Source organism: Branchiostoma lanceolatum, chromosome 5 (genome assembly GCF_035083965.1).
Source record: "Branchiostoma lanceolatum isolate klBraLanc5 chromosome 5, klBraLanc5.hap2, whole genome shotgun sequence".
NCBI classification, from domain to species: Eukaryota; Metazoa; Chordata; class Leptocardii; order Amphioxiformes; family Branchiostomatidae; genus Branchiostoma; species Branchiostoma lanceolatum.
In genome coordinates this window covers 3,373,969-3,392,954 of record NC_089726.1, presented here as the reverse complement: position 1 = coordinate 3,392,954, position 18,986 = coordinate 3,373,969, and the positions used below count along the sequence as shown (strand labels likewise).

Sequence of the window (18,986 nt, the reverse complement as noted above, 5' to 3'; positions counted from 1 at the left end):
TTTTGTTTGATGTACATGTGATATTTTGTTGTTTTTGTACGTATATTGTGTGTGTCCATGTGCTCTAATCTATAGAATATTGAAAATGTCCATGTGCACTATAGAATACCAACTACTGTACAGTCCAAGTAATCTTTCACACTAACTTCGGTATAAGTAACCCATGTTGATTTAAACTTAATTTTGTTTGATGTACATGTGATATTTTGTTGATTTTGTACGTATATTGTGTGTGTCCATGTGCTCTAATCTATAGAATATCGATAGTGTCCATGTGCTCTACAGAATAACAACGCGATGCTGTACAGTCTAAGAAAAATTTCACTCCAACTTTAGTATACGTAACCCATGTTAGGCCATGTCGACGTAAACTTAATTCCGTTTCATGTACGTGCAAGATATCACTACGACAAATATAACGGCCCTACCAATGTTAAGCCAGTCTGCTTAATTGCTATGAAATACATAAGGTATAAAGAGCTATTCCTAGATGAACAATGTACAATTTAAGCCCATTCACAATCCTGGCCATATCATGTACTTAAGAAGAAATGATAATCTGTGTATTCAAAACAAACGTCTATGATTTTACACAAAATGACTTTTCCGCTGTGATCGAGCTCAGTCTCTGAAAATATCTGCAAAATATAAAGTTTTTCAAACTTCTTGCTTAACAGTAGGTTATTCTTCCCTATTACAAAAGTTTATATTATACAGAAATTCGTTACTAACGTTAATTATCATCAGCATCTTTCACACTTAAACGTAGATTTGTCGTCTTCACAAAGGTCTGTAACACAGATTGTCATCCAAGCACAATAAAGACATTGCAATAACGACCTTCTGTTAAATAGAATCGTCAGAAAATAAAGACTTTCTGGAGTATCTTGCAGGATAAAAAGATCTTTGACAAAAAACTTCTAATACTTTAGATACAGTTTGTGTAAAGTGAGTCATCTTTCAGCAAGAAAAAATAGGAAACGTAAACATCTTTCTTGCACATGATAGGTTCATGCACTAACATAAACATATTCCTCACAAGACATAAACTTTGATAAATTTGCATCTCTCAACAGCATCAAGTGGGCTTTATGGGCATTTTCTACATATTGTACATTCCGGAACTTCTGGTGAACAATTAGGGGCTTCTTTGATTGTGTGGAATTTTTTTGAGGTCCAATATAGTAGCAAATTTTGATCAGTGTTACGAGCGTATATGTATATACATCGGCGGGAAATAGAGGGTTTAGATGATTGTATAGTGCACATGTGACTCCTCGGGAGCATTGTACTACACAAAAGAATTATTCTATTTTATGAAGTAGATCTTCTGTTCTGATGCATGATGAGATACGTCTGCACACGTTTTGGCTGCCGTTGTATGTCATACAGCTCTGTTGTATTTTTATTATTTTTATATTCATTTATTCTTAGCGTTACAAAGCAAGAATTTTTACCCATGCAATTAATTGTGATCCAAAATTTAAAGATCAATTGCTTTGATGATGAAGTCCCAGTGTATAGTATCAAAAGCTTTTTTTTAAATTTTAAATTCAGAAACAAAGATAAGGCCGGGTTTATCTTCCTTTTTGTAAAAGTCAATTATATCTCAAATACGTATAATGTTTTCATTGATAAATCCCCCTTGTATGAGCCCTGTTTGATCCTTGTGAATAATATCTGTTATCACCGATCCAAGTCTCAAGGCCAAACAGTTGGAAAGAATTCTAGAGTCGCAACAAAGCAAAGTTAGAGGTCTCCCATTGTCTAATAGAGTAAGGTCCTTGTATTTACCATCGCTACTTTGGTTTGATAAAAAGGAAAAATATTTTGGTGTTTTTATGTGTTTGAAAGACAACCTTGTGAGAATCATTGGGACTTTGAAGACAGAGAAAAAGTGTTTGTTAACTCCAACTGGAATTTCATCAAGACCTGAGAATCTACCATTTGTAAAAGAATTTAATGGCTTTGAGTCGTCCGAAATAAACCCGTCACAAGTCTGCTGTTAATGTTGATCAGGTGATAAAATTGTATGATAATTTTTAGGAAAAAAACTGTTCAGAATTTTGTGAGGTCTGGAGGTTCGTCAAATGAATAGAGGGAGGAGTAGAAATAAGATTGTTGTTCCAAGATTTCGTCAGGGTCATTTGTAAGGGTATTATCTGATTTTTTTTAAATTCTTTAAATGTTTTAACGAGCATAATTTCTATGAACCAATTTCATAAAACATTTTCTATCCCCCAACTCCATCCATCTAGCTCTTAGCTGGATTGACATTCCATGTCATGCAGCTCTGTTGTTTACGGGCAGCATTGTCTCGAGTTTCGTGGCACCACGTGGCTCATTAAAAGTGGTATTTGACAGATTGGTTCGCGGCACCACGTGGCTCATTAAAAGTGTTTTTCTTGTCAGATTGGTTCGTGGCACCACGTGGCTCATTAAAAGTGTTTTTCTTTTCATATTGTTTCGTGGCACCAAGTAGCTCGTCAATAGTGTATTTTGCCAAATTGGTTCGTGTCCCTGCGTGGCTCTTTAAAAGTGTTTTTGTAGAGTGGTTCGTGGGCAACATTGTCTCGAGTTTCGTGGCACAGCGTGGCTAATCAATAATGGCATTTTTCAGAATGAGTCATCAAGGCGCACCAAGGGTGTCTTACTAGATTGCCTTATATTCAATGGTATCTATTTCAGAGCTTTCTATCAACTTCTGAAAAGGTTGGTTTTTGCGAGAAAAAGATGTTTAACGAAGGCCAGTGCGCATTCGGCATTACTGTATGAAGACAGCAGTTCTGATTTCCGATCAAGCGTAAAAGTAAGTCCCTTTGATTTTTAGAAGGGCAAGAAGCGCCAATTCTAGGGATAAGCAACGCAGGCTTTGAAATGCTTTATAGTATTAGAAGTGTCCTGTTCGTTGAGCTCGTCATGCACGAATCGATGTGATTCGCATGGAAAATTCTCGCGTGCACGTATCTTCAGGAATGGACCAGCATGTTGTTAGTTTGTGTTGCTGTTATCGCCGTTTAGTGGTGCGACTAGAGACGCGTCTCTTTTTCATCTCCATCAGTGTTCACCACATCGGCTATAGTTGACATGGGTATCTCTGCAGCAGAGCCGGTCCCACATGCCCTTGCCTCAGTCTCACCTGTTGAAGCCTGTCGGTTACTGACAGTGGCCGGTACTTCATCCTCCTGATGAACTTCAGCCAGAGGAAGGCGTGCCCTGTTCTCCTCCACATCGGCCAAAGTTGTTGTGGCTATCTCTGCAGCGGAGCCGGTCCCACCTGCCGTCGCCTCAGTCCCATCTGCGGTGGTCCGCTGGTTGCTGACAGAGGCCGGTTCTTCATTGTCCTTCAGTGTCCTTCGTGCCTCGTTCTCCTCCACATCGACCTCGAGCTCTTCCACATTGGCAAAAGTTGTCGTGGGTATCTCTGCAGCAGAGCCGGTCCCACCTGCCGTCGCCTCAGTCCCATCTGCGGTGGTCCGCTGGTTGCTGACAGAGGCCGGTTCTTCATTGTCCTGATGAACTTCAGCCAGACGAAGCCGTGCCCCGTTCTCCTCCACATCGGCCTCGAGCTCTTCCACATTGGCAAAAGTTGTCGTGGGTATCTCTGCAGCAGAGCCTGTTCCACTTGCCGTTGCATCAGCCCCATTTACGGTGGTTCGCTGCTTGCTGGCAGTGGTGGTTTCTTCGTTGTCCTGATGAACTTCAGCCAGACGAAGGCGTGCCATATTCTCCTCCACATCGGCCAAAGTTGCCATGGGTATGTCTGTAGCGGTTCCACCTGCCGTTGCCTCAGTCCCACCTGATGAAGCCCGCCGGTTGCTGGTAGTGGCGGTTGCTCCATTGTTCTGATGGGGCTCTCCCAGACCAAAGCGTGCCCTGATCGCAGACTTCCATTTCTCCACTACCTCCGACGTCATTGTCAGTGCCACTGCCAGCAGAAGGCCCTGAGAAGCATTCAGCACAATAAAGATGTAGTCGAGAACCCTGCTGTTGACGTAAGGGTAGATGAAGCCGAGAATCCAGGTGAACCCCGTAAGAAAGGAGATACGCAGGTAGACCCAAGCTTTGCTAATGCCTGAGCGTGACTTAGCAGCATCGGCTATCTTAAATGACTTCCGTATGGTCAGCAAGACAAAAGTGACCAAGACGGCATTGACCAGAAGGAAGCAGAAGACAGGAGCTCCAAATGCCACCAGACTGGCCGTCCTATTGCCGATCCAACAGTGCTCTCCGTAACCCACCCTGACAGAACTGCAGAATTCCACAATCACTGCCATCACGACTACAGGCACAGGCATCAGCCAGGTATACAAGATGTACTTGTACATTGCCACTCTTTGTAAGCCATCACGAAATGTAAGAAAGAGATCCACAGCTAGTGCGTTCATTGACGTGAAGGCTGTCAGGAAAAGATAGTGCAGCAGTATTGCATACGCTGCACAGAACGGGCCGGGAGGGACAAACAAACGCACCACAAACATGACTTCAGCAAGAGCCATGCATACCATCATCTGGACCTTCAGTTTTTCCGGTACTTTTTCCCACTGACCAGACCAGGCAGTGTGGACCACGAAACCGACCACGGCTATGACAGACGCAATCACAAGGCCCAGGGTTAACCAACCCTGGACAGGGTCCCGACTGATGGTTGTTTGCGTGTTGTTCGAGAAGTGCTGCAGAATGCACTCCCCGCAGATTGACGCCGTTGTGTTCAGAATGGCCACCTGCTCAGCGGGACAGGACACGTTAGAGCTCAGCAGATGGACACTACCATTGGGGAGGACGCTGAACTCATCAGCTGTGAAGGTCAAAGCGGGTTCGGTGCAGTTTTGTAAGAGAATGGTTTTGTTTGATGAGCCATGACTGCTGCTAGCGGACGAGAAATGCCGACACGTGTCTACAAAGGGGTCGTATACAGTGTCGGAAGGGCACTGGTTGGGGTTGTTTTCATCACTCGCATCGGCATCAAAGTTGAATAGACGAGTTAGTGACATTAATTCGGGACGAATTAAACCAGTCGCCGCATTCAATGGCCTATCAGGAGCAGTACCACACCTTAAATAAGTGGTTGCCGTAAGGGAAAGTCCTTCACAAAGAGCACAGTGTATATTTCTGTAGTTCTTATATTTACTGAAAACAGGATAGGTGTAGGACATGCAGGCTGTCATATCGCAATGTTCATTTGTAGAATATGCCTCGGGTGAAAGACATCGTCTCGCATGGGGGATCTGGAATTCTAGTTTGTTTGAACCAAGGCAACCCCCCACTTCCTCAAGACTAAGAATGTTGATGTTCTCATGTATACCTGCAGAGCTTTGTGCAGAAGGACTAAGCTGTCCAGAACACACAGAGTCGGGTGTCCAAACAGACGCTTCTGACATTTTCACATTGTTACAAAGAGCACAGAACATGTTTCTGTAGTGGATTCTGTATGAATCTTTCACAGGTAACCTGTAAACCGTGTCACTGGGGTTGAAGGGATCCACCTGTTTTAAACACTGATCCCTTGTAAAGTCTTCTTCCCATTCGTCAGGACAGTCAGCAACCATCCAATAGAACGGCCAGTCGAGAAAGCCATGCACACACTTCCACTGTAGCTGGTAGTAGTCGGGTAGCTGTTGAGCTGAGCTGGCTTCTCTGTGGTTGGTGAAGTGAAGTCGAAATAAATCGCATGATCAAAGGCAAGAACAACTGCCACAATGCGGATACATGTACTTCTAAAAGTGCATAATATGTCATGGCCATTGTTTAAGGTAATTAAAAGGAATGCAGAAATGTGCAATGGTAGACTATCTCGGAAATCACGAGAATGTCATGTTTAATAAAACAACACCCACATCTATCTTCCAAGCAGAGCTTCCATAAGAATTAAAATTTGTGTACCCAATCTATTCTGTTTCTTGTCTTTAGCCCATGGCTACTTCCCCTCAGCCAATCGAAAGCCCCCATGTTCAATTGTGATACCTACATACTTTTAGTGTGGAAAAGTGTTAGTGCGATCTATGGGTGCTAATATTCCCCCCAAACGGTGAGGGATATACGCAAGTGACCTGATTTAACAATCCTCACCTATCATTGACCCCTCCTCTTCTGGGATGTCATGTGATAACTGACCAATCCCTGCTTTAATTTCTAATTGCCCCCAGATGTTTTACTGGCCTTATGTGGGCATGGCCTTGCAGCTGTTACTCTTTTGTCAGCATGTCCAGCAAAAATACAAAAATTTTGGACTTTGAGGACAAAATAAAGTAACATTTTGTAAAGCTGATGAATTAGATAGCTGATGCCATTGGACTCGATTTCCGAATATAACGCCAGTTCCCGCCAATATGATAATACAGATCGACCCCAGATTCATTGAGTTATGCTGTTGACACCAAAGAACCAACCAATGACGTCATGTGTATACGATCTACGGTCAAGCTCATCAATACAATTCCCTTTAATTTGTGACAAGCAGTCCAGATCATAGTACTTTGTCATGCAGACCTCCGGTTCTGTTAACATATTTCCTGTCCATAAGCAATGCCTATGATTACTTACTCGTCATCCTCACAGCAGTCGCCGAACAAGCTGCAGTCATCGTCACAAAAACAGTCGGGGAATTCCTTAATAACTTGCTGACTACAGGTATAATATCTCTTGCACTCTTGTCCCATGAAGTCTAGGGATGTAGGGTCTAAGAAGGACATGAAACAGCAACAAATGAATGATGCAACCAAGTTCAACAAAATATGTCATCATAGATGTTCTGTTAGTTCTATTCTAAATTCATCTGACCGACGGTAGGATTTGACGGTTGATCACATTGTATTTTTACTCATCTTTGATAATTTGACGTGATGATGATAATGGCAGTGCAATTCATATGGATATCATGTAGCGATTACAACTATGTCAAAACTGTATACCGCAGATATGAGAATACACTGTAGCCTTCAGTTGTACTTACCGGCACATTCCATCACGTCGCAGAAGCTCCACCTCACCACCGGGTCCGTGGTGTAGCACCAGGGCCGCTCCTTGTTGTCAGGGTTACGGCAGAAGTTTTCCTCCAGGCCTGCATCAGGATGAGACTGCGGTGTGTGGGGATGGCCGTGGGGGGACTGGGAGTCCCATCTCTGACACACCCGGTCTCCTGCTCTGTAGAGTAGCGGCATACAGAATAACACATTCACGACATGGTCAACATTTCCTGGGGCTGAATTTTGTTCTTGTAGTCAAAGGAAAAAGTTAATCATACAGGAACACAGGCATATTGCCTTGAAGCAGTGGAATCCGTCGGGAAGTACATGTAGTCAAGAGGGATGCGTCTAAGGATCTGGAGTGAGTTATGGGTAGTTTGGGAAATTTATAAGTTGAGTGCCAAGACTACTGCTGACTCGCCAAGAAGGTTATGTTTTCAGTTGTGCCAGTTCTGCAGTTGTATTGTTCCTCATTTTGCCAAAATGTCCAAATCCAAAATGTGAAGGGGGTAAATGATTTTGCATGCAGCTGTATGGTCAACAGCATAAGTCGAGATTCTGTGGATGGGATTGTTAGATATTTGGTAATCAAGTAGCGGTTGTGAAAAGTCAAAGGTGTCGAAAATGTCATTCTACCATGGCACGGCCGAAAACATCACGTTCTTGGCAAAGGTGATAAATGAGAGAAATTCATAGTACTTAACTCGAGAAGATTAACATTTGGTGAAGGTTTGAGGTCTTGGAATTCTAGTTTTTAAATCATATTGAAACATTTGGCTGACGCGGTCAACCAGGAGCCAACTTCGCAGACCAACTTCCAACTGCAGACGACCTTGCTCACTCCAAACCGTGATCTGGGGAAGGTATGGAACGGTCGGGAGGCCTGCTATTAGATAGAAATGCGCCTTATCTTACCTATTAACGTGCCCTGCGTAGCTTCTTCCCTTATCAATTGCGTAGAAGCATCGGGTTGGCACGGCTAGACATATAAAACAAACGGGAGAAATATGATTTATTGAAACGTAAACGTTGACTCTGTTTCTAATAGATAATAATCATTGAAACCCAGCGTTAATTACTCTAGATAAGATTGGTACAGCAATAGAGCTCTACGGGCTAACATTGGATAAAGATTAAAAAGGGGATAAAAAATATGCTGCTGCATAATCGACAGGATTAGAAATCAACTTATTGTCAATAGGAGCTGCTAGCATTTGCCAACATTAAAGGGCAAAAAACAACAAGAATGGCAATGGAAAAAAATTATGTAGCTGTCGATGTGTGATGTTTAAACGCAGGCTATGTACAAAATTAATGTATACGGGGTATTTGTTAAAGAGTGGTTATACCGTCGCAGGCGAAGACGTCATCACAGTACATCCACCTGATGAGGGGGTTGTTTGTGTAGCACCACGGCCTGTCCTTCCCGTCCGGGTTCCTACAGTAGTTCTGCTCCAGCCCTGCCGATGGGTAGGCCTGGGGTGTGTGGTTATGGGTGTGGGGGTACTGAGATGTCCAGAACTGACAGGATTCGTCCCGATTTGCACGGCCCCTGTAGCTTGTCCCTTTGTCGTGCAGATAGTAACAGTCTGTGGACACATCACGTTACATTGTAATTGTCGTACAGAAAGGAGCATTTCAGAGCTTTGAAATGTTAGCATGTATGTATGTTTAGTAAACGGTGTTATGGTAGCCACAGAATGTCTAGGCTACCTTCAAATTGTTATGTTACCAGTTCTAGCCTTTAAGTTCCAAATTAAAATCAACCTGCGCCTGAGATAGCTTAACTAGATTTCCTTGCATGTTCGTGTATTTAGTTTTGATGGCAATTAAACTGTCAGAGTCGATCTTTCGCGTTCCCTTATTTACGTAGTTGTCGCATGACATCTTCGGTATCCACAATACCCTTCCTAATGAATAATTTAGTTCGAGTTGTCAGTTATGACTGTGTGCGGAAAACTCACCACAGTTTTTCTCATCACTGTTGTCCCCGCAGTCATCTCTACCGTTACACCGGGTAGTCGGATGGAACAGGGCTCCGTTGTCACAGGCAGCAGCATCTAGAGGACAGAGTGTCAGAAGGGGCATTGTTGAGCAATATCTATCCATCTATCTAATAGTATATATCTATATCTATCTAATCTATCTATCTATCTATCTATCTATCTATCTATCTATCTAATTATCCATCTATCTATCTATCCATCTATCTACCCATCTATCTATCCATCTATCCACCCATCTATCTAGTATCTATCCATCTATTTATCCATCTATCTATCTATCTATCAATCTATCTATCTATCTATCCATCCATCTATCTATCTACCTATCTATGTATCTATCTATCCATCCATCAATTTGTCTATTAGTCATGATTTGAAAAGCGTTACAATTTGACTGCTGTAAAGTGTATATGACATTAAAATGCAACTTCTTCTTATCAACTTAAATGACTCTTGTGTATGTTGAGAAGTTGAGAATAAAGGGTTATTTTTAATTAATAATTATTTCATTATAGAACACAAGCAGGCAAATGTTGCACTCAAGTGTCTTTGGTGTTATGAACATTTAAAAGTAACTATGAATATACCAGTAGACGTACTTTTTGCTGGTAACTGATTCTTCTTCTTTTTTTAATGGTTTTCTATTCATCAACAGAACTAGCAGCACACTACAATATGTAGGCTGAATCGCGCCTATTGTGACATTACTCGTACAAAATATACATATTCACGAAACTAATGCACTTATTGTCATAAACTCTTCTCATCGACGTTGTCGTCATAAAATACTATTACATCTAAAAGCCAATACACACATGTACAACATTAAATCCATTGATTATAACATACGATTGATCTAAATCTGCCAGCAGTATCATTTTGATTCATTAAGTATCCTTAGTTGTGGACAGTTACTGAACCGTTATTCATGTGTCCAGTATACTCACGACAAGACTCGTCGCTTCCATCGCTACAATCTTCTATCCCGTCACATCTGGAATAGCGTGGACTGATCATGTGTTTCCCACAGGGAAGGCGAGTATCGGTATCTGCGCATGCTTTGTGCAAAGCTCTGCACTGGCCATTGCGGCAGGCCATCTGGCCACGGCGATCGCCTGTGTCAGAGATAAGGCAAAACATTAAAGTTAGAACACATTATTAAAAATATAACAACGTTCACTCAACTTCTATATTTGAACTAGTAGCTTTATGGACACATCGGTTCATGACATAGGAGTGACAAATGTAACCTATATATTACATGTTAGGTGTGACTAATAAATCTTTGATGAAATAATTCTAATTCTAAACCATGGAATACCAAAAAAGGTGAAAAACACAATTTGACTATCAGAGGTCCATTTTATACATGTGCATGCTGAAGGTCAAACTCAGGAAAATCAAATTGGCGTCGAGAAAATCACTGAGGTAGGTTAAATGTTGACGAAAGTCAAAAGACAGGGATAAATAACATTAAAGAACAATACATGTCTGTTCCCTGTGCCCATACTTACAGCAGTTCTGCTCGTCTGTACCATCTCCGCAGTCGTCTCTGCCGTCACACACTTGTGTCTTGTTGATGGCGGCCCCATTTGAACAGATTTCTTCATCTATATTCAAAAAAACATTGGATACATTGATTGGCAGCAGAGGAAATCCTACTGGTTTCTTTCCACAGCTTCAACGCTCAAGTCAAAATCTGTCTTCTAATGTACAAGTAGCGCAATCTACACCTTCGCTCCTTACGTCTCCAAGGGTTACGTTGGTAGAAAGGCGGTCAGGCCACAAGATGGGTAGGAGCAGACTAAGACCAACGTATACCTACAGTAACATTTCCTCAGTATAATGTCATATGTCGCATATTTGGCTTGTGGAATCATCTATGTGCCAGTGCAGTGGTACCGATGCCATCGTCACCACCAAATTCAATTTCTGCATTTTCTTTTGTTTGCTCATAGTCAGCCAACTTTATTTGCTTTTAGTACTTCTGATACGACTTTGGTCTAAAGTCCCTGCAGGGTGGTATAATTAGTACCTTATAATTTGGTATAATTACAAACAGGGACCCTGCCGGGTAGTTTACGGGTCTCCGTGGGACTCACTGTGGTTGCCGGACTATTTTGGGGTTCGAGTGGGTTCCCAGTTGATTTTATTCGGACTTAAAGTCATCCCGGGTCCCGGAGAAAATATAATCTTCGACAACTGCCCGATCAGGCTGTGAAAGCCAATCGGTACCCCGTCTGACCCCGCAGAGATCACTCCTCACAACGGCCGACGTGTCTGCCGGTTGCAAATCGTTAAACGGGCCAGTGTTTTCGAGTGTTTTTAACGAAAAACACCCCGGAAGCGTTATGAAAACGCCTGTGATTTGCCTGCAACAACTGGTGTCCCACGATTTTAGAGATTTCTCTTTAGATCCAGTCCGGAGCCTGAATCGACGGCTAGACCACCTACAGATCCGCTTGCAATTGTGATCAAGGCATTAAGGCCCTCTGTCGGGTGAATGCCTTATGCTTCGGTCCCAACTGCGCCGGTGCCCGTAGGGGGTGTAGCCCCGGCCGGACCCCGAAGCCAAAAATTTGTCCCAGTGGACTGCCGGTGTTCGCACGATTAGCTCACGGTGTCTTTTTGTTACCGGCTCCCGCGTTGATTTTAAGTCCGGGCTAAAATAATCCGGGGTCCCGACCGGGCCCCAAAATAGCCCGGCAGCCGCAGGATGGCTCACGTAGGGGTAACGCCCGAAAGTGCAAAAACACCCGTCAACTACCCGACGGGGCCACTTTTTCCAATTTGGACCGTAGCATTACCACAGTTGTTTTCGTCGCTGCCATCGTCACAGTCCACTATCCCGTCACAGATCACCTCATGCACGTCACAGTCGCCGTCCGTGCAGACCGTCCTCTCAAATCCGGAGCAAGCTGGGCGAACATGATGAGATACAATAATGACTAGAAAGGCAACATTTGCGAGCATTTACAATATATTTCACCCATCTCTATTCCAAAGTCACACCTGGGCAAAATTGAAATATTCCAAAAAAGAATTCTGCCCAAACTGCCCAATCTATCTATAAAATGAGCACTTACCTTGGAAAAACTTCACCTCCATGATTTCCATAGTTCTGTCCGCCGAAGGTGTAAATTCCAGGCGCCAAAGCTGTCCTGCAGCGAGGAACCCGCTCAGATCAATTTCATTCAGATCTAACCGGCCTTCAGCCGCATTGTGAAAAAGTGAAGCAGGGAATTTTTTCACTTCATAAAACCGTTGTCTTGGTGACATTGAACTTGAGATTGTTACGTCACGACTTTGGTAGTACCACAAGCGGACTCGGGAGAGCGTTACGGGTGCCTGCAGGTCAAAGGTGAGCCACCATGGGTCCTCTTCATCAGCTGCACGCTGCCAGCCGGTTCTTAGGTTGGAGTCCAGAACATAGCCGGCAACGTGTCGGACCCCGTCGTCACTCTCCCATTCGTCCGGTGCCACCCATGTCGGGTCGGTCTCCACCCAGCCACCTACCAGTGACAGCCTTACATTAATTACGTCTCAGGTCACTTATTCTATCAATCAACGTTTGAAAGACATTTACTTTCAAACTTCCATAAAATGAATTTACAATGATAACGAAGGCGGATCCGCTAATCATAAAAAAACTGAGGTGCTATAGACTGTTCAAGTCCACCAATAATGAATCACAATTTCTCTGAGTATTGACAACACTGCGAACGACCTGTCACAAATTACACGTGGAACCATCTCAAAGAAGAGATGAGAGTCGAATTCACTTGGATTATAATTCTTATAATAACTTGACAATGTATACATGTAACTGTAAACTAGTATTCAACCCTTATTTCTGCCTCAAAAGGGGTTTTGTAGGTTTTGTTGATCTAGTAGATTTCCCGCCTTCTGTAACCAACACCCTCACATTAGGCCCCAGGGGCCGATCCCAGGATACATAGTTTTCCTTTCTGGTGGGAGGATCTTTCATGAACACACGTTGCGCTACAAACGTCGGTGTGAGTGTATCTTTTACTTGTTAAGAGGGATTTAACACAGGTTTAAGAGAAATGCTCAGTGGGACAAGATGCTTTATTTTGGACCCCGGGTGTGTGTCCCAATAGATACCTCAACCGACATCTAACGGGTCTAACACATGCCGTGTTGGGAAAATGAATACATTTGATAGAAATCTTTCTTACATATTCAACAAAACGGTCAAAAGAAGACTTAGCACCGAGCGTATCGTTAGTGCAATTCCGACGAACAGGAATAACAACGTTTCTCAAACACAATACTTAAATAGATTTAACTATTTACTTATTCATTGACGTTTCAAACAGCTGGGTGTTGAAGTGGTTGCACATCGGTGGGCAAATATTAGAAAGAATTTTCGTACAAGTGACACTATTTTTGTGCTAAAAACTATAGTCGATAAACAGCTGTCTTAATGTCGTGGGAAGTTATACGCCTGCTTTGTCGATTTCAAAAAAGCATTTGATTCCGTTTGGAAAAATGATTTATACTACAAGCTGTTATCGTTAGGCATAGGTCGAAAGCTCTTCCGAATTATACAATTCATACATTCCAGCGTAGAACACTGTGTCAAAACACCCACTGGTCTTTCAGACTACTTTCAGTCAACTTGCGGCGTACATCAAGGGTGCACCTTAAGTCCTGTTCTATTTAGCCTATTTGTAAATGGCCTCGCATCAGAGCTTTCATCGTCATCATTGAAGTTAGCTAAAAGTCGTTTTGGCAGATACAAACCCTGCAAAAATCTATATATTCACAATGAAGAAGAACCATTGTTATGTGGTTTGGGCACAAAGCATTTATGCCAAGTTTCTAGAAAATAATTATTTTATTTTATATTTACCTCCATGTTTATGTAGTCGTAAATTGTAGACGCTATCGTATGCTACTATTGGAAATACTACATGCGCAAGGCAGTATCCCCTATGACCTCAGTATTATACAAACTGACCCGCGGGATATCAAATTGCTTACCTGCTAGCTCAGATGCACCTGACAGGCAGTAGCACAGACCCCACAGCAGCACCAGTGATGTTCTGGTGGGCGAGGAGAGATGCCCCATTCTGGTGGAGGACGGCTGGCCCCTAGGCCCCGTCGCACAACTGTCCTACACGTTGTACTGTCACAGTAGTGCCGCGTCACATTTATTTTCGTACAAAAAGTCACCTTAGCGTGCACTGAATGCTCTTATCAACTGCCAGGACAGATGAAAAATGTTAGCCTCCGTAGCAGTCTCCTTGGTGGCATTTTAGCATTGCCAGTTTTGATTAAAACGCATGTTTGAGAGCATTAGCTGGCCGCTCCAGCCGAGGCTAGGCGATTGATTGCTACTTGTGGTATTTCTATTTGCAGCTTTATGTGTGTTTCTGCAACCCGGCAGATGAATTGTTAATGGAGGTTACTAATAAGTCGGGACACCTGGATCCTTTGGTCGACGATATGACAGCAAGAGAAAACTAGCAATTAATTGATCTCATTCCTTCACATTCTTCGCATATGCATTATTCGGTGTTTGTGCCCATCTGTCCGTAGGGATACTAAACTCCACCTGTTCGTAAAACGAGGTATGTACAGAGCCGTGCCTCGTACATCGCAGCACTATTTCATTGTTTTGTCACCGCTCGCCACTGTGCCAGGGTAGGCCCAGCACACCGGGGATGACGTCTACATTTCCCCCCGAAAAGCTGATCATGGCGACCGGCTTGCTCGTATTTGCCTGTCTGTTGTCCATCGGGCTTGCCCAGTGCCCGACTGATCCCGCCAAGATATGTGACGGTCGAATATATTGCCTAAGCGGTTCAGACGAGGAGGATTGCTTGAGCAAAGAGTGTTTCTACTCGGACGATATCAAGTGTGAAAGTAATGGAGTCTGTGTCCGACCATGGAGGCAATGTGACGGTTGGGACGATTGTGAAGACCGTTCAGATGAGAAAAATTGCACAAGCAAAGAGTGTTACTACCCGGACGATATCAAGTGTGAAAGTAATGGAGTCTGTGTCCGACCTCCAGAGTCGCAATGTGACGGGATGAATGATTGTGATGACGGTTCAGATGAGAAAAATTGCTTGAGCAATGAGTGTTACCGCCCGGACGATATCAAGTGTAAAAGTAGTGGAGTATGTATTCCTCCACATTATGAATGTGACGGGTGGGGTATTTGTGAAGACGGTTCAGATGAGGTAAATTGCACAAGCAAAGAGTGTTACCGCCCGGACGATATCAAGTGTGAAAGTAATGGAGCCTGTGTCTATCCAACGTATCAATGTGACGGTGATAATGATTGTGAAGACGGTTCAGATGAGAAAAATTGCACAAGCAAAGCGTGCTTCTACTCGGACGAAATCAAGTGTGAAAGTGATGGACTATGTATTCTTCCAGAGCTGCAATGTGACGGGTGGGTTTATTGTGAAGACGGTTCGGATGAGGAAAATTGCACAAGCAAAGAGTGTTTCAGCGACTATTTCAAGTGTCAAAATGGACTATGCGTCATGGGAAGGGAGGAATGTGACGGTGATGTTGATTGTGAAGACGGGTCAGATGAGGAAAATTGCAAAAGCAAAGAGTGTTACTACCCCTTCTTTTTCAAGTGTGAAAATGGAGTATGTCTCTATCCAGGTGATGTATGTGATGGGTGGGGTGATTGTGAAGACAGTTCAGATGAGGAAAATTGCACTAGCAAAGAGTGTTACAACTGGGACGATTTCAAGTGTGAAAGGAGTGGACTATGTATCTCTCCGCTTTTACAATGTGACGGTGTTGAAGATTGTGAAGACGGTTCAGATGAGAAAGATTGCAAAAACAAAGCGTGTTTCTTCTCCCACTATTTCAAGTGTGAAAGTAATGGAGCCTGTGTCAATCCAATATTGCTATGTGACGGTGATGGGTATTGTGAAGACAGGTCAGATGAAATTTGCGCCGCCGATGATTGTCCCCCGTCCCATCATTTCTGTGGACTCGGTTCCTGCATCCCTGAAACAAATCTCTGCGATGGCGTCCGTGACTGTTACGACGAGTCCGATGAGATCGGCTGCGGTAAGCGCACCTTCTCGTAATATTAAAGGGGGACTCAACAGCACAGAAAGGTGTTCTAGTTTTGTATATCTTTCTGAATCAAAGCAATTATATTTTATTGTATTGAATTGTATTGTATTGTATTGAAATTAGTACCATGATGAATTAGTATCAGGCAGTTTTTGCATTATATACAGCAACAATATTCTGACAGCCAACAAATATTGGACAAAATTCAACAGGGGCGATGTCAAGAGAACCTTTGGTTGATCTTTTAGGTTCTTTTTCTGTCAATTTATGGCCTTAGCAATTTCATTTCTCACTTGCTTTGGGTCAAAAATGATCTCTGGCAATCATCCCATTTAAACCCATACTCAAGGTGTGAGAACAGGGCGTTTTTGTCTTCCTAGACATCCTATATACAATTAGCTTAAACAGAGATATAAAAAATTACGTCATAATGACACAAAGTTTGTAATGGTAATATCAATTTACATGTGCATCATCCTCTGAAAATTTGGTGGTCATACAAGTAGTTTAGGAGTTACAGAGGGCAGGTCTCAAAAACAGCACATCATTTTTCCTGGGGTCAAAAATGACCCTAGTGGAATCACTACAGAATGTTTTCTATAATGTTAACAGTATTGTGACAATCTCCCTAGAAAATTAGGAGAGGTTAGAATAGATTCCTACTGACGAAGTCACGGAATAATTTTTTTTCGATCAAACATGTTCAAATGGCACATCAAAATCCACGCCTGGGGTCAAAAATGACTCCACTCGGGTGTATGAGGGTTAACCCTTCAATGACTAATACTTGAGAAGCCTAGACAGAGATGTACTTAGTCAAATTATGCAGGTACGAGGTATGTATGTAGGTATTATCTTTTGTGCTGGACATGTTATGGTCTTTACGTTTAGGTGGCAGGTAGCTTATGAGTATGCTTTGAGTAGATGCAAGATATGCAAATCAAGACCCCATTTGTATAATTAATGAGGACATTCTATAATTCCAGTCTTTTCCATAATAGGACAATATATGTGTAGTTTATGACAGGTGGAACCGTAACAGATACCAAATATGCAAATAAGGGCCTAAGTTTAAAACTTAATTACATTATGAATTGATGTGTTTTAAGTATTTGAACATACATATGTAGCTGGTTTCAACGAGTTAGTCAAGTCTGCCTGTTTTGACGTTTACGCACTTCAAACGCGCCCTTGGCGTTAAGCGATTCAAGTTATATGTTGTACCTTGGTTGTACAGTGTGCACCATTGTCGAGTTTCGGTGTGAAAACAGCAGCAGGTGTGTGCCACCATCGGGAGTGTGCGACGTCGTCACTGACTGTGAGGACGCATCGGACGAGCTGATGTGTCGTGAGTTTCTTACAAATCACTAGAAATACTAGTGTAGGACTAAACAATATTTATCCATCCATCCTTCCATCCATCCATCTATCCATCCATCCATCCATCCATCCATCCATCCATCCATCCATCCATCCTTCCATCCATCCATCCATCCATCCATCCATCCATCCATCCATCCATCCATCTAGCTATTTATCTGTCTATGTATCTACATGTATCTATCTATGTCTATCTCTCCATCTGTATACCGATCAATTTATCTCTCTCTGTTCCCCCCTCTCTCTCTTTATATATATATATATATATGTATGATGAAATTTTCGTGGCTTGCATGGTCATAGAGAACGAAGGTCATAGAAGCGTTGCAAGGTCCAAGTATGTCAGTAGCCCCAACGACAGCCAACTTTTATCAGCTTGAAAAAGTTTCCTACACGTATTGCTCATGCATATATAACGTTACATGCGTTTTGCTTGTCGATTCTTATGCATTACATTACACATTTGGGGCTCATCCAGAACACTCTTCAATCCCCGTCGTGATTACTTGTACACAAGCCGATTCCAATGTACATTTCTCCAGAGTCGTGTGCAGAGCAGGGACTGTGGCAGTGTGACAGCGGCGAATGCATCGATACCGCCTCGGTGTGTGACGGAGACAAGGACTGCTCTTCTGGGGCAGACGAAGAGACCTGCCACAGTAGGTTCATATATATGTATACTTCTGTCAATGTTGCTGTTGTTAGTTGACATTCTGTTGAATCATTGATACTTACACAACAATACTCTCCGTTACTTACAGCTCCCTGCAGCGGTCTTCAGCTGGAGTGTGACGGGAAGTGTCTGCCGAAATACCGTGCCTGTGACGGGCTGGAGGACTGTCCGAACGGAGAGGACGAGGTCAACTGTACAGCCGGAAGTGGGGGTCAGTTTAAGTGTCATTTTGAAATACAAATCTATATTGGAAAGGTAGATGTTGAAGATAAAATATTGTTATAGATGGATTATATAGAAGGATGTTATAGAAGGATGTTTAAGATAACCCCTAACATACCTAGATATGCTGAAAGGAGACACTAGTACACAAGCTGACGGCATGGGGAAGGATATGCAGGACAGGAATTTCTGGGCGGTCATGGTGGTTCGGGTGACATATTGGGAATGGCACCCGACATAAGTAAGTCATAGATGGATTAAGCTTGTATGCAAGACAAACATTTTCATAAACCAACACCTGTACAGGTTGCGGTGCTAAGCAGTTCCGCTGCGCGGAGGGTTCCTGCCTGTCGGAGTCTCAGCTGTGTGACAACCTGACGGACTGCAGTGGAGGGGAGGATGAGGACGACTGTGGAGGTACCACTAGTCAGATCACGATTAATCTGTATCAATTGTACCAAGGAGATTTAAAATCAAATTCTACATCTCCTTCATTATGTAATGGAAAAGCAGCTCTTAGTTTTTCAAGTAGTACACCCTAAGTCTCACAGACATTTTCCTCACAGATGTCCTACCTCCTGGATTCCCGCTTGGTTTGGCGAGTCGGTACATTCCCGATGTTTACGTCACCGCCAGTTCCGAGTACAAGTCGGAGTTCTCCCCGTC

General features: G+C 43.0%; 2 protein-coding genes across 2 annotated transcripts in view; one reads left to right on the top strand and one right to left on the bottom strand.

Moving 5' to 3' along the window:
• The window catches only part of LOC136434465 (uncharacterized), a 125,638-nt gene that overhangs the window by 58,486 nt on the left and 48,166 nt on the right, over positions 1 to 18,986 (bottom strand). The gene's annotated exons all lie outside the window — the stretch shown is intronic.
• On the top strand, positions 14,662 to 18,561 carry LOC136434382 (sortilin-related receptor-like). Its single transcript, XM_066427172.1, has 5 exons — positions 14,662 to 16,036; positions 17,283 to 17,393; positions 17,968 to 18,084; positions 18,187 to 18,309; positions 18,443 to 18,561. The coding sequence occupies exons 1-5, from the start codon at positions 14,662 to 14,664 to the stop codon at positions 18,559 to 18,561; spliced, it is 1,845 nt and encodes a 614-aa protein (XP_066283269.1).

Bases quoted from the DNA above. Each gene is read 5' to 3' on its own strand.
- LOC136434382 (XM_066427172.1), top strand. From the start codon at position 14,662: ATGACGTCTACATTTCCCCCCGAAAAGCTGATCATGGCGACCGGCTTG. The intron at 18,085-18,186 runs GTAGGTTCATAT...CGTTACTTACAG, and splicing joins AGACGAAGAGACCTGCCACA to CTCCCTGCAGCGGTCTTCAG. The intron at 18,310-18,442 runs GTCAGTTTAAGT...TAACATACCTAG, and splicing joins CTGTACAGCCGGAAGTGGGG to ATATGCTGAAAGGAGACACT.